The 15,781-nt window shown below is 39.9% G+C and overlaps 1 protein-coding gene and 1 long non-coding RNA gene across 2 annotated transcripts in view; one reads left to right on the top strand and one right to left on the bottom strand.

The window, feature by feature from the left end:
* LOC127059594 (uncharacterized) overlaps window positions 1–15,781 on the top strand; it is an 876,248-nt gene that overhangs the window by 506,315 nt on the left and 354,152 nt on the right. The window lies entirely within an intron of this gene.
* Window positions 7,317–14,772, bottom strand: NPY1R (neuropeptide Y receptor Y1). Its single transcript, XM_009101179.4, has 3 exons — window positions 14,661–14,772; window positions 11,972–12,810; window positions 7,317–11,855 (listed from the first exon to the last, which is right to left on the bottom strand). The coding sequence occupies exons 2-3, from the start codon at window positions 12,668–12,670 to the stop codon at window positions 11,397–11,399; spliced, it is 1,158 nt and encodes a 385-aa protein (XP_009099427.2). The 5' UTR covers window positions 12,671–12,810; window positions 14,661–14,772; the 3' UTR covers window positions 7,317–11,396.

Genomic DNA, 15,781 nt, shown 5'->3' on the forward strand with positions numbered 1-15,781 from the left:
ACTCTATCAAATGTAACCTTGAATTACATTTAAAACTTTCAGCATCACAAATTATAAATACAAAGCAATTCTAAGAAGCTGCCAAGGGTGATCAGCAGGGAAAAACCTAAGACTGTGATATGAATGGCTGGTGATGACAATCAACTTCTACTATTAAAAAGTCATGTTAAAGTGTGTTGGGTTCATTTCATATACTATGTGAGTCAGACACAGTTACCTTCCACAACTGTAACAAAAATCTTAGATTTTAGAAAACTGGCTATCAAATTCTCTGCGAGATTTAAGTGAGAGAGCTGGTAAGATCATCTCAAAGGCTGGCCAGAAAGAGTAACATATTTTTTAAAAAGGAACAGAGCAGAAGGAAAATCATGAAACAAAACTCCACAGAATAAAATGACAAGACCCAGGAGTACACCAGTGTTAGCAAAATACCAATAGGTCAGGAGCACAAAGGAAAATCAGCACCTCCTACTACCCTTTCCTCTGGCAACCTTCAGAGTGAACCCAGAGAAGAACTCCATTTTGATCTCCTAGATTTTATATCCATCTTATGAAAGCAAACTTACTGAGGAAAAGGCTGTTGGTTGTCAGCAGAGGCACAGGAGACAGAGACACTCACCCTACTGTTTGTGTGGCTAGGAGAGCTTTTACTTTCCAAGCCCTCCCTTATATTGGGCATTTGAAAGACCTGGTCTGGATGCTTTCATTGGTTTGAACCCCACAGCCCTTCAGGTCCTGGCCAGTGAGGTGGCTGCAGCTTTGGGAGATGTTTGGTTGGCCAATGCCCTTGTCAATCACTGCAGCAGTTAGTCAAAATACTAGGCTACAGCCATTTCTTTTTAGAAATGTGACAGAATACACTATATCAAAGTCAAATTATATTTTACTGTGAAAGTCTGGAAAAGTCAAGAAGTTACTGTATTCTAAAAACCTCTAGATTTTTAATTCAGTCACTTTATTCAAAGTAATCTTTCCAGTATGTCTAACAATGGGTTTATATGCATTTAATATACATTTATATGCAAATTTTTTACTGTGGAAACCAGATATATGTTTGCTAATACATTCAGTTAAAAGATCTCCAGACTGGATATTAATATAAAGTGCACATCTATATCTCAGTTAAAACCTTAGTTAAAACAATTTCACATTTCAGATCTTAGTTATTATTTCTTTCTTTCAAAAAGTGCTGCTGTTCAAACTTTTAAATATTTGATGCAAATGAGCTTCAGTGAACACAGTAAATAAGCTCTCTGATTTTATGAGTATCACATATCAGTCTCTGAGCACTTTATATGGGAGCATACAGGCTGAGTCATATATGATTTTTTAAGTCAAGCTTAGCTGAATCAAGGCAATTCCAAGTTTAAACTTTGAAAGTGAGGTGAAAATTAAAGTTCACAGTGATTCAACACAGTAATTGCTGGTAAAAGTGATTGATTTAAGCAAGACAGTTTGAACCTACTGGCATGCCAGAATACGCTTGGAGAAAGCTCAAATATCCGGGCTAGTGACATTGCTTAACCTAGTCATAGAACATAGAATCAACGGAATCTTGACCACAGCAGTTTCTTGAATTCAGTTTTCTCTCAATTGCACAAACATTTCTTTTCCCATTGGATGTAGCCCTGCAACAATCTGTTTCTTCCACACAGTTTCCAGGTGAAGAAAAGAAAGAAAAAAAAAACCCACATAAATACCAGGTTTTGAAATCCAGAGACTCACGCCACAGATCACTGCACATGGTTGTAGAGTTTACTAGAAAATGCATACTTCCATGATTGTTATGTTTCTTGGAAAAGAGCTAACAGCTTCCACAGCACAGGGTGCATGAGAGGTGTTTCTATATGGAAAAGCAAAAATGGTTGTCAGAATGCAAAGCTTAAATCCTAAGACAAGAGAAGGCTCCTTTAAACAGCAAGTACTCAGGATCTAGACAAAGTCCAACCAAGCCTTTTTGTTTGGCAGAACCAGCAGCTCACACAATGAGGGCCACCCCAAACAGTTGACCTCGTAGCAGGTCAGAGCTAACACTGAAGGATTAAGAAGTATTTTCCTTATTAAAAAGTTAGGATGCAGTTTGACTAATATGTTTACGTGGCCATGCCAGCCCAAGCACTGTGCATTCCCATCTCTAGACACTCACTCATTCCTCCCACCAACCTCTGCCTTCACACCAGAACAAGTGTTTGTGTAACCAGCTGACAAATTGGACCAATTCCCCCATTCAAATCCCTTCTTTATTGTTAGGTTTATTGTTCTTAAGCTGGATCTATGCCACAGCTTAGTTCACCTTTAAGTCTGACAAGTGCTGGTGATGCGTAGGTGTGGGAAGAGAGAAAGGTGGGGAGAGGGATTGCCTAATGCTGTACCATCCCTACAGGAGCACTGTGTGATTGTCACTCCAGAGATCCCAGCAGTGGCTGCTTGCAATGAGAATGCAGAGGGTCAGTGTAAAGAGCTGCAAACAGAACACTTGAAGGAAGCAGAGATTGAGCTTCTTAAACCCAGGCTCGCTTGGAACTTGTCTTCCTGTTGTTCTGGAAACAGCACTGTATAAAAGGTGTTTTTAGGTACATTGCATAAAGAACGTGTTTATCTCAGCTTCTGTCTAATCAAAGCAGGTTCATATGATCTTGAATTCTGGCTGACTATAGGGTACAGCAGCAGAATACTCTGAAGTATAATTAAATACTCCTCTTAGCAGGGATCTGCTTCCAGAGAGCACTGAAAAATCAGCATAGCTTTCATGGGTCAGTAATGGCAGAAGCCTTCAGTGAGATTTTTAAGGCATCAAAACTGTCTCTGTGCTACCCTAAACTAAAAACACAGGTTGGAGTGGTGTTTGAAGAAGAGAGGGTATGGTTTAAGAAATCATATAAAAATATATGTTCTGAGCAGAGAGGTTTTGTCTGGGTCTTTTTTCTTTTTGCCTAACTGTAATCATAGTCATTGTACCAACAGCACCACATTTCTAAGAAAACCATTCAAGAAATCAAGTGGTAATACCCCATGTGACAGGGCTAGCACCAAAACTAGTAACATGGCATAAATCATCATCAGAATCATTGCTTCATCTGTAGCTTTTAAAAAAAAAAATGTATCGTACCTACTAAGCAAAGTATTTTAGAGGAATCAAAACTCTCTCAGATTCATCCAACTCTAGAGTGGCAAAAGAATAATTTGTACTATCAGCACTTTTCAATAACAAGTTGTTTGTCTAACACAGGAACCATGCTAAACTGGATTTTACTATTCAAATAATTCTGTTTTATTTTAAAAATTAAAAATGCCCCAAACACAAACTTTGACAAACACATGTACTTTGACAAACATATGTACAGCTTAGCCTAGGAACTGATAATTGCCCTACATTTCCTACTACAGGTTATTCTGAATACCAAAATTGTTAACATTCAGATTCCATGTCTCCAAGGCCTGTTCTTGGCCTGCAAATTTGCCTCAACTCTCCCCTCATATTTCCACAGAGACTAAAACTGCATTGCCACAACTCTTGGTTGTGCTCCATAAATGTTGGGCCATGTGGCACTGCCTAGCTCAGACATACTTGTTGCCCAATCTATTGATAATGTGGCTGGATGCCACATGTAGCAGGCAAGTTTGACTCTTCCATTATTTTCCCTCCTTGAGTATTGATAAAAAATGCTTTTACCTGCATAGCTCCCAATCTATTTCCCCCAAACTTGGAAGAGTACAACTGCACCAAGCTACTACTATATTCAGTGCTTTTCTAACAGTGCTAGTATAACCCAAATATAGTTTAAAAGGTCTCTCTAAAAGCTTATTACACCAAATTTGGTCAACAGAGTGAAGTAAATGGCAATACTTCTATATGAAAGGTTACTTGGATCTTTCTTAATGGGTTAATGAAAGCAACACATGACAATGTGTCAGCATTGAAAGATTTGCAAAGTAAAAATGCTTTTTCAGAGAATGGGGCTGCTGTTCAAACTTAAATGTGCCCTTACTGAAGTCAAGATAGAAAATATCCCCTGCTCCCCCCTCATCTACCATGCTAGTAGTTTGCTTGGTAAGATAATCATCTTCATAGAAGGGTGTCAGGTTGGTTAAGTATGACTTCCCATTGAAGAACCCATGCTGACTACTCCTGATCACTTTCCTGTCCTTCATGAACCTGGAAATGGTTTCATTAAGTCCCTTGGTTATCTGAATGTATAAATTCCACTACAAAAATCATTTATATTTGAATTCAAGCTTCCATATGTTGAATTAAATGTGCCCTTATCTAATTCTGAAGACACTTGGTTTTAAGCAGTGTCTTGCAGTGGCTTTATTCATGACTGCTTATATTCCTGCTTAAGGTGCACCTCTATCAGGTAAATGCACAGCCTGTGCTGCAGGCTGAGATTCCTTCATGTTTGAAGTGAATTTCAGATGTAAACTAACCTATGCTGTCAGGCTGTTAGTGATCTTTTTTGGGTTGGATTTTTTTTTTATAAAGTAAAAAAAGCAGCAGTAGTAATCATCATCATCATCATCACCGTCATCATCATCATCATCATCATCCAAAAAAAAGCCCATACTTTAGCTAGTGATAAATTGCTAGTACCCTCTTCAATCTTCTGTGAAGCAAATTGGTTTAAATCAGTAAGCCAGGCAGCCCAGTGGACACATTTAACTTGTAATTGTGTCAAGAAAATACATCAGAGTAAAACTCACAGAGGAACTTAAGAGGATAACCATACTGTAAGAAGCAGCTGAAGATGACTTTTTAATTTGTCCCTTGGACAAATGCAGATGTTCAGACATGCATTGCACCTTAGTATCACTTGAAAGTACTTCACCCAAAGCTGATTTAAGTCAATGGGAGGCTTTTCATTAACCCTCCAGTGTTTTAGGTGAGGCTTTCAGGCTTTTACTTCAGCACCTGTCTAACTACAGGCATATCAGCACAGTGACTGACATCCAGGTGACAACCACTGTGCCCAAACTGATAATAAGTCAAAGCTTAATTGAAGAGCCTCAAACTTTTCAGTCACAATAATAATGGAAATAAAAATCAGAGAAGGTAATCCAGTCCTGTCTCTTAAATCTCTTCATTATACAATTTTTACTGGTCTTCGAGAAAGACGTGAAGACTTTTCCATACATATCTTCAAGTGTAGTACAAATAATGAGAAGCAAATAATGAGGCAAGTGAGAGGCTGCAAGGCTCAGTAAGGATACAAAGTGTGTTACCCAGTGTCTCCTCTTGCTGAATGTCTGTGGTGGCTGATCACCAAGAGAAAGTTTACTCTAGATGTGTAAGCTAAGCTGACATTTAAATTGCATGAACTAAAACTATAAAAACAGCTTTAAATGAAAAGGGCTGAATAGCAGCATGCAATAGCTACATTTTCAACTTTTCTATTGCCTGAAACATCTTCACTTTGCCAGCCACATTTCTACAAGCCCTATATGACCTCTCACCCATAAGTTCAAGCACACATTGAATAGGATCTTTCAAGGACATGTTTACACAGACAGCTTTTATTAAGAAACAACATAAACAGCATAATAAAAACTTGGGAGAGTTTCATAGCTTGGGAGAGGCTGGAGCAGGGGGGGACGATTGCAAAGGGGAAAACAGCAGCACACCATCAGTGTGGATATGAGCCAAGAGAGACAAGGAGGGCTTTGTTGATCAGGTTACTCCTCCTGTCATAAACAAACCTTCTCCATGCTGTGCAGAAGAAGAAGCAAATGGACTCATCTGAAGTAGGTGGGTGCAATGAAAAGCTGGTGGTTTTTTTTGATTGTGCCAAAAACATTTCATTTCCTTTGTTTCAAAAAGCAATTTAGAGTAATCCATGGTAAAGGGTATTAAAAACTATATATTCAGAGTCATAAATAAAGGTCCATATTCTTTTTCTGGAAATGGGAGCAGAGAACCTGTTTATCATTTATACTTCTTTGACCACAACTTTGCTCAAAAAAACCATTAACCTGTCAGTCTGTTGGCCCCCCAAAATAAACAAACATCTGATTCTCCCTTTGAATCTTTTTGTGTCTGACAGAAGGCATCAAAACTGCATCTAGATGTTCTGCTTTTTGTCTCTCTTCTAAACTCTATTTCCCTGTATATCTGAAATGTTGCATAATTTTTAGCAAGCTTGTTAACCATGCCCAGCATCTCCTGTGCAGCACTTTCAAACATGTTTTCACCTGGGGCAAATTCTTGCAACAAAGCCTGACCTGTGATAAAGAACCAGATCATCAATTCAGCTATTTGGAAAACACAAGGCAGTGTGTGCTGGCAGTTTTGCTGCAATGAGCTGGATGTTCTGCATGGACATACTTCCTACACAGTCTTTGTAAATTATATACTTCCAAATTTTGAGAAACTTGCCTATGAAACACTTGCCGGAAGATAATTTTAATGAAAGAAACTATTTAAAGCACTGTCCTGAATAGAACTGAATTTTATCAGATACTCAGGCACTTCACAAAATCAGAGTACAAATTTCTACAGCTTCCTCAGAAAGCAGCTAACAAGGGGATGAAATACCAAGTGAGAGCAGAAGCTCCATGGAAGATGGAGGAAGGGAGGCAGTAGCCAGCAGGCCCAGTGCTGCCCTGGAAGATGGAAGTCCTGCCACTTGGCAGCTGTATGGAAAACTGAGGGAAAGACATTTTGGTAATGCATAATGCCAGAGTAGTGTAGGTGTGAGTGCCTTGGAGACTAGGAAAGAAAGCTGAAGTTAGTCCTTGTGAATGCACTCCCGAATATTTGAAATACTGACTTCAATCAGACCATTACACTGCTCTGCATGGGCAGAAATACTGAATAGAAGAGATTTCTGACCACAGGTTAATTAAAGTGTAACAGCCAAAGCTGATCACGTTTTAATCTTGTATGTTATACTCAAGCATTTGAAATTCTGCAAAACCTCTATAGAAGAATTTTCTTTCATATCAACTTTAGTAATGACTTGGCTATTTAGTAATAACTCAGGGAAGCAGATACCACGTATTAAAGAACACAAGAATGAAGAGGGCATGGTAGATCTTGGAGCTGTATATATCCTTCAACTGAGAAATGACTGTCAACAAAATTTGTCATTTGGTTATAATTATTATTCCACTCTCCTTTCCACTCAACTGAATTAATTTAATCTGTTGCAGACAGAGATGTTATTTAAGCCCATGTTTCCTACTGTTTTGTATGTTTTAAAAATAAGAAGAGAAGATAGAAAATCTCCTTATTGTCTTCATTCTCTGCACTGCATTGGTAAATTCTTTGATACAAAGAAGTAGGAAGGAAAGCTTTAAACCTACTCATTATTAGGCCCAGAAAAAAAATCCAGAGAAGAATCCAGAACAAACAAACAAACAAGAAACAAACAAACAACTTTATGTCATTAACTTATTTCTGTAAAAAGCTAATATCCAAAATTTTATTTTTAGGAAAGGGTCTGAGCTTCCAGCCAGCCATGCAGTATTATTTAGTAGTAACCATTCAGGCAGATGGTTAACCTTCAGTTCTTAGTTTCATTGATCTGAGACCATTACTCTGAGGTCAAAATGAGAATTTGATATGCAGGCCTGAATTGAAACATATACTGATTTACACTCTGAATATGAATCAGCATAAAAATTTCCCTTTAGGATCCATTAATAATAGCTGGTATTGTAGTGCAAGACCACAGAGTCAGAATGTATGAGCCCTCAGCCATTCACACTTTCATCAGTGATGAGATGCAGTCAGCATCAGCTAAAGTCCCTTGGGGGTTCTGTCGTGTTGATTTCTTTTCCTGCTTTAAATCTTTTCTCTTTATGTGGTCATAATGACAGGGTAGATTATATACATTACAGATATAGATTTTTAAATTTCCAGTCCTCTCTTAGCCTACCAAAGGCAGGTTTTATTGTCAATTAGTCACTTCCTTTCTTATTATCCTTTTTTACTGTTGATATGAAAGTCATGAATTACTGTACATACTAACAATGACACAACCATTTTTAGAAAAAAAAAGCAAAATGGGAACACAGACGTATTTATTAACATGGTATACAAATATGCTGGTTTATTTAGATTATGCAGAAATGTTTGTGATTGATCAAAATGACGTTTAAGATGCTAAAATAACTGACAAGTGAAGCAAATACTGATGCTTATTAAATAGTTAAATTTGTCATTTAAGGCTGGAGATTTGACATGAAATGTATGACACATAAATAATAAGATACATTATAGATCACTCACTGTTCTGTTTTTCTGTCAGTAAAACTTTTCTACAAGTCTGAAAGAATAAAAGGGATCTTCAGGCTTTTGAGACAGGAATCAACGTGTGCTGAAGTGTGGGACGTTTGACAAAACAGCACGTAGAAGAAATAAATATCAACCCAGAATGATTGAAAAATTATAGTGAAACACAAAACCTGTCAGCTTATCCTGTAAAGAAATTTAGCATATAGAGGAGAAGCCATGCTGGAGCTCTGAAAATGAAAAAGAGTACTGTAGCTGGCTGTTGGGAGGGGAAAGATTTGGAGAGCTCCAGCATCAAATCTTGAAACCAAAGACAAATATACTGCTCTCAGTAGATCTGAGCTACACCCTGCAGATGTCAGGTCAGCACCTCAGAGAGACGACTTTTATCTCTGTCCTCACAACAAATTCTTCACAAGAGCCATGATTTTGCCTCTGAAATTCTCCAAATGCATTTTCCTGCAGAACAGTCCTTACCCTGTGTCCATTTCCACTGTCATTACAGGCAGTGTGCCCTGTGCTATTTGTGTGACATAGCACTAACCTGCATGTTCAGCAGAGGCTCAGAAAGGCTTCTTGCAGGGAAGTGAGGAAACATGAGAAGCCTGATCCCAGGACAGCAGTGCAGAGGGAAAACAGCTCCTGAGCTTAACAAGGATGAGCAGGAATAATTTACAGCACCCATTTACAGTTCACCTTGTTGATCAGGTGCTGGGGGCAAAAAACACCTGACATGCATTCTCAGGGGAGAGTATGAGACACTGTCAGATGGGCTCTGTGATTTAAGGCTGCATCTCAAGCAGGAGAAATGTTGACATAGGAAGAATTATGTTGCTATCCCACTGGAGACCTCCAAATCTTAGGATACACCTGGTTCCTGAGCACCAGCAGGCTCCTCTAAAGTTCCTCTACACCTACTCTGTATAAGCACCTAATTCAGCTTAGTCAAAAATTTCCAGCAAAATAACTGGGAAGTTTCTCAACTGAGTGAATTTTCTTTTTGCACTACATTGAAAGAAAGGGCATTTAAAAAAAAAAAAAAAAGAGGAAAAAAGCCATAAAATTCAGAGTGACTTTTTGTAATGGGAAAAACCCACTCTGACAATCTTAATTAAAAAAAAAAAAACCTCCATGGCTGTTTTTGTACATTGTACCTCACTGTGAAAATACACATCCTTTGAAATGTGAAAATTGTTGCAAAGTGAGAGAGAGATAATTTTGGGGAGCCCCTGTCAAGTTATTAACAACACATTCGATGGGGAAGCACAAAGAAAGAGGAAATCTCATAAAATTCAAGAGGCCAAAGCTCTGAAAGAACCTTCTGTCTTATAATTAATTTTCTACATTCTGCCTCTGTTCTCAAGCACAGAAAACTCCTTCTAAATTAAATTATCTTCCAGTAGAGAAATACATGGAATTATAATGCACAAGAACACATTGCTTCTTTAATATTCTACACTATTTATAAGACAGCACAAGGCATGGTGTTTCACTTTTAAATACTGGCAACCCAAATAATTTTAATTTCTTAGGCATTTATCTATGTCAAATTTAGAACAAATGAAATTTACCTTAACATCCTGAGATACTTTTGCTTAGAAATATATCACATCAGATTTCCATTTATATTACATTTACATTTATATCCATTTTAAAGACCCTCTTGTCGGCCAGAATGATTTAAAATTGACCTTGCTGAAGGAAAGTGGGATCTATATTGTATTTTTAAAAGCTGATTATTCAAAAAGACATTGATGATATGGCAAAGTACACTGTATGACACAGAACCTCAGCTGGCTGGTTTTATTGTAATTTCATTTATAGTGGTCAAGTTATGGTTTCCCTCAACGGGGATCTAGCTACAAATATTTTGTTTAATTAGAGGAAATCTATTTTAAGCAGTAACAGAGGTCTATTGTGTATATTTGGCAAATGTTTTCACACCTCAACCAACTGTGGGAAACGTGAGTTTGGAAGCTAAACATACCAATTATACCCAACCTATATTCATACCCTTCTTTTAAATTTGGCAGGTCTTGATTAAACCATCCTTTGCCTTGGAGATTGTCCAGGTTTATGCCATTGCACCTGAACACAAAGCATTATGAGGCTATACATAATTTATATAGATCAACACTAATTACTATGAAAAGACTCAGGTAGCTCAATCTTACTTTTTTAATACCAGACCTGAATTTCTCTGTCACCTGTGAGGATGGAATTGCCCCTTGTCCAGACAGCAAACAGTCCCATCTCCCTCAAGACACAGGTCTCAAGGAGAATTTACATGGTTCACAGGCTTGGAACAGATGGTGCATTTCATCCCAGCAACAGTAATTCCTGTCGCTGATGCCAGATAAAAATGGGGTTTGGATTTTTTAAATTAAAAAGCCTGTGTTATTAAAACCAGCTGTAATCATTTGGGACTGAAGCCCCATTTATGTTTTCATTTGCTGTGCTGAAGCATCAGTTATCCCATTGTGCTCTGTAGAATTACTGAAGGGTTTTATTCTTGTGAATGAGAACAGAATTTCTTTCTTAATCCTGTCTTTGAAACTAAGTGATTACAGCCCAAATTGCCTCTTTAAATGAGACAACTGTATGTCCCCATTTAAACATATCCTATAGGTTTCATATAAGTCTTTTTTTGCAAACCTACACTGATTTTACAGGATTTTAATGTTGATCAAAAGATGAATTAAAAAAAAAGGTCCCCTTCAAATCAGAATTTCCTAATTTTATTCTTTGGTGGATATCTTCTTGTAATGACAGTGACCCTGTGGTTCATATTGTTTCTAATGGTCTTAAATGGACACTCCTCAAAACTACTTCTTTCTTTGAAAAAAAAATCAATAAGTAAACCTTTGTGCTGAAGCACAGAACTGTACAAAGAAAACAGAACAAAAACAGCTGATGAAAACCATAGGTAGTAGCAGGTCTGACTGTCTTAAAATAAAATTCAGATATAGCTTCTGTGAACATTAAAGCAGTAAAAGGGGCAAAAATGTGCAGTGCATAATTTCAAAGTGACAACAATCAAAGTTCCTTGGAAAAGGAAGAAAAACATTACTCTTTTTGTACTTGTTATGCAATTGTGCTTGTCCTTGGACACACTTCACCTACAATCACACTTCTTGCAGTTTGGTGTAGAATTTCAATTACTTTTTTATATTTTTTCATCGTCATCGCTATTTATTTTTTTAAATGTGATGGGGCTTGCCTGCCTTAAAGAGGTTTTTGAAACATCTGTGTGCATGGTGGACATGGCTATAGTCTCATAATCCTCCTCACGGGAGTGGAAGTGACAAAAATGAAAAAAAAACTGCAGGTCCCTTTGGAAGTTCTTATTGAGAAAGCCGTAGAAGATAGGATTCACACAGGTGGAGATCATGGCAGTGAGGTGGCAAATCAGGAACAAGAGGTTGTGGCTGCAGGTAGCAACAGGCAGAATTTCATGATTCCAATCAAACACGATGTTGAAGATGGTGAGAGGCAGCCAGCAAACTGCAAATGCGACCACTATTGATATCAGCATGATGTTGATCCTTTTGGTTTCAGAGGATCTGCACTTACTGTCTCTCATCTTGTCCATCATGTTGTTCCTTTTTTTTAACCGTATGTATATCTGCAGGAAATGCAACAAAGAGAAACACATGGAATAAATTAACCTACCACTGTCACCTCTGCAAAAATAAACATCAGGTAGAACAAAGTACATATTGCAAGAGGATTCTATCTTACCTTCAGGTAGCAAATAAATATAAAACAAAGTGGTCCAAAGTACTGAATCACCAAAAGCGTTGTGGTATAAGAAAGCCTGGCAGTGTCCCAGGGGAACAGGTCCAAGCACACATATTTGTCCTTATATTCATCAAATGTAACATTTCTGAAGGGCTCATCTGTCAATACGTGGTAGATCAGGAAAGGCAAGGAGGAAGCTGTGGCTAAAATCCATATGGCAGCAATCCCTATGTAGGCATGCCTGTTGTTCGGCCTCCAGCCGCGGGGATTGATGATCAGCTGGTGGCGCTCAACAGCAATGAGGACTAAAGAAAAGACCGAGACGGTGATGGAGGCACATTGCACAAAAGGGTTCAACTTGCACATGGCCTCCCCAAAGATCCAGTGGTCCATTAAAGTGTACACGAAGGTAAAGGGAAGACACATGATGGTCACTAGGAGATCAGAAAAGGACAGGTTGACAATGAGGATGTTGGTAACATTGCGCATCTCCTTTTGTTTTAAAATGATGACAATCAAGGCCAGATTCCCAGAGACTCCCAGAATTATCACAGTCCCGTAAGCCAAGGCCAAAGTGAAGACCATGGCCAAGGGCACATGGCAATCTTCGTCCTCAAACTGCAAGATCTGCGAGTTCATCTCCGAAAAATTCAGGTGACCGGAAATATTTCCCAGTGGGGCGTGAACCGAGGTATTCATGTTGTTCCCAACTCGCCGACGACCTTCGCCGCCGCCGCGTTCATCCAGACCGTTCCGAGCTCAGAACGCGCCCGCCGGCCCCGCAGCGGAGCCCGGGCCGAGCCCGCTCCTCAGTCAGTGCCGCATCGCCCTCGCAGTACCTGGGGAGAAGGGAAGCAGCGGGGCCGGTCACAGCGGGGCCGGTCACAGCGGGGCCGGTCACAGCGGGGCCGGTCCAAATTAATTGATAAATCATTAGTGCCACTGAATCTGGGTATCATTAGTGGCTCTGCATTCCACACTGAGTCTGGAACTTTCTCTCTGCCCACTCCTGTGAGCTAAATTTATTGCTCACTAAACCTTAGGTTATGGTAATGGAAGTAATGCCACTTAAAATTCACACAAGTGGGTTTCAAATGCGTCTTCATATGGCATTTATCAGAAAAGCTGTAAAAACATTGCCCACTAAAACGTACTTCAATAGAAGTTACCCTGAATAGGTGAGCTTTTGTTCTTAAATGAAACTCAATACAAATCTCTGTACTATGTAAGTCTCTGGAGAAGAATTGTCTTTGTCTCTTCCTGGTGGCAGACACCCTTTTAACCAGCCACACTCTGGGCACCAGAGCTGGGGCTGCCTCCTCCCTAGGGCAGTGTGTGAGGGCTGGGCTTGCAGCTGCAGCTCCTCCTGAGGGTCAGCCAAAGGATGACCAAGCCAATGCCATGCCCTGTCACAGCTGTCAGGAGCTAACTCCTGCTGGCTCTTCTGGCTCTTTCAGTCAGCACAAGGCTACATGAAACTGTGACAGGCAATGTAGCTTGCCTCTGAATGACATTTTACTGTGAGAGTTAACAGCAGTGATTTCAGAGGAAAGGCTTCTCTGTCTGTTTGTCTACTCTGATTTTCAAGCTATCTAGGTATGCATTTGAGCATTACCTCTCAGACCTTCTGCTAACTAAATTGATCAGATTTCCTAGTCCACCAAATCTGGTTTAGGTCTAATAAAAAAATTTCCACCCCAAGATCCCTTGAAGCATCACTTCTGTCACAGCCAGAAGTGCTTTACCCAAATGGAAACTGTGTGGCTGATGTGGAGAGCCAGGGCTCCTCAATTCCCAATGTAACTTTATCAGAGTCTGAAAATCAACACCTGCATTTAATCATGAGCCCCATCATCACTTGTATGACATGAGGTGGGCACTTCAGCCCTGTGACTTGATAGAATGATGGCAAGAGCAGGCAGGAGCCATGTCCTGCAAGGAGGGAACTGGGCAGGTTCTTTCACCAGCCAGGACCAAACTGCCCCCAGCAGCAAGGTGTCCAGGGTTTAATGCTCTTGGTTTTTCTACTCCCTTAGCCAGGCTCTGCTCTTGCTTATATATGAAATATCAAACTCAAAACCAGAACATGCTACTGCTCCTTCTCCCCTCATCTTTCCCTTAGCAGAGATGCAACCTCTCTGATGTGGGCAAGAGTGTATCTAGGAACCAGCCCACTGATGCCAAGTGACGAGGAGTCCTTCTTTCCTGTCCTGTTGCAAAATGAACCAGACAACAGAGGGACATGAAGTTCAATCTCCCACACAGCTGCACTCTTTCTTGTCTCCTAAGTCAGGAAGGAGGTCCCTCCCTATTCTGAGTGATGGCTTGGTGTGGGGAAAACCCATAGCCCCACAGACCCCTCTGGGTGATTGCACAGTCACACACAAGCACACTCCTGACTCTCCGTGAGAGATTTTGGTCAAAAGTTTAGAACCAGCAGACAAAAAGGGTGAAATAATGTGCTGTGAGGTGAATGGAAATGTACAGTAAAACTATCAGAGCTGTTCAAAAGAGAGAGCAAAATATTGTCAGCCCAAGCTGAAGGTTCACCCAGCTGCTCAGAAGTCCTACCCGGAACCTAATCCCCCCTTGGATTTTGTCACTTGCACCTAACACAGCAAGCAAACACCAGCCTAAGTGGCACACAACCACCCAGAGTCATGGAAAAGCAACCACGGGGGAAACTTACCTTGCAACTGCTCTGCCCGTCTTTGGTCTGCTCAGGAGCTGGCCGGGGAAGCTGGAGGGAGAAGGAGCAGGCAAAGGAGAAGGATCCTTTGGTATTTCTCCAGTCAGATCCTAAAGATTGGTGAGGAAGGCTGGAGACTCCCCCTTAAAGCTGAACTCCACCTTACCCCAGTATCACATGATGGTGCTCTACGGAGTAGATCCTGAAAACCACATTGCAAGCACATCACCTTTAAACTGCACATCTGGGGGTGGGTTGCCTAGTAATTCCGAAAGAAATGCAATTAAATATTTAAACAAAAGAGGGGGGCTGGGGGCAGAGAGCTGGGAAAAGCTTGGGAAGGGAGACAGTTTCAAATCGGTCTGCCTGTTTCATTTTGTCTGCAAGTTATTGCCATCTTGTGGCCAAACTAAAGATGGAAATAGAAACTGTTAGAAAAGGGACGAGGAAGCGATTTTCAGCATTAGGAGCAAGTTACAAAGTTTGGGGTTGGCTTTTTAAACCAGTACAGCTAGCTTCTGCTCTGCATTTATCCTGAATAGCAATAAATGGACCAATAACAAATGTCAAGTTCCTGAAACACCTTGCTGTCTCACTCACAAAAAACACTGCCCTGATCAATGGACATAAAAGACACAGTAAATTGGGAAGTCTGTGAGAAGTTACCCAGATAAACGTAAGAAACACTTTGAAAACGCCTTGAAAAAACCTGCAGACTGTAATAGGAGTTTGTATTTATTGGAAAACAGAAGTTCCCTAATTTGTCCCAGGCCCCAGATTGAATTTTCCTGTGTAAGGAGTTGCATGCTCTCACATTCTTACCCACAGGCATGCATCAATTATATGGAAACACTTGTGTCATGAATAACTCTCAATTGAGAAACCAGGCTAATTATAGCTAAAAAAATTAGCTGCACAGAAACAATGATTGTTTCATTTTTTTTCATTTCTACTTTTTTCATTTACATTTTTTTTTGTAGAAGAAGCCACACAGGAAGATTTCAGAACCCAGAATAAGGCTGATGTTTGCATTGTATTTACAAGAGCTCGGCTCAACTGCATTGCAATTGCAGTCCCCAACGTAAGAAAGGCAACTGCAGGCACACTGCAAGGCTGCTATA

Source organism: Serinus canaria, chromosome 4 (genome assembly GCF_022539315.1).
Source record: "Serinus canaria isolate serCan28SL12 chromosome 4, serCan2020, whole genome shotgun sequence".
Lineage (NCBI taxonomy): Eukaryota > Metazoa > Chordata > Aves > Passeriformes > Fringillidae > Serinus > Serinus canaria.

What these genes read in the sequence shown, in the direction of transcription:
- NPY1R (XM_009101179.4), bottom strand. Translation starts at nt 12,670, where the DNA reads ATGAATACCTCGGTTCACGCCCCACTGGGAAATATTTCCGGTCACCTG. An exon ending in TATTTATTTGCTACCTGAAG is followed by an intron (nt 11,856 to 11,971) that starts GTAAGATAGAAT and finishes CATTTCCTGCAG; the next exon opens with ATATACATACGGTTAAAAAA.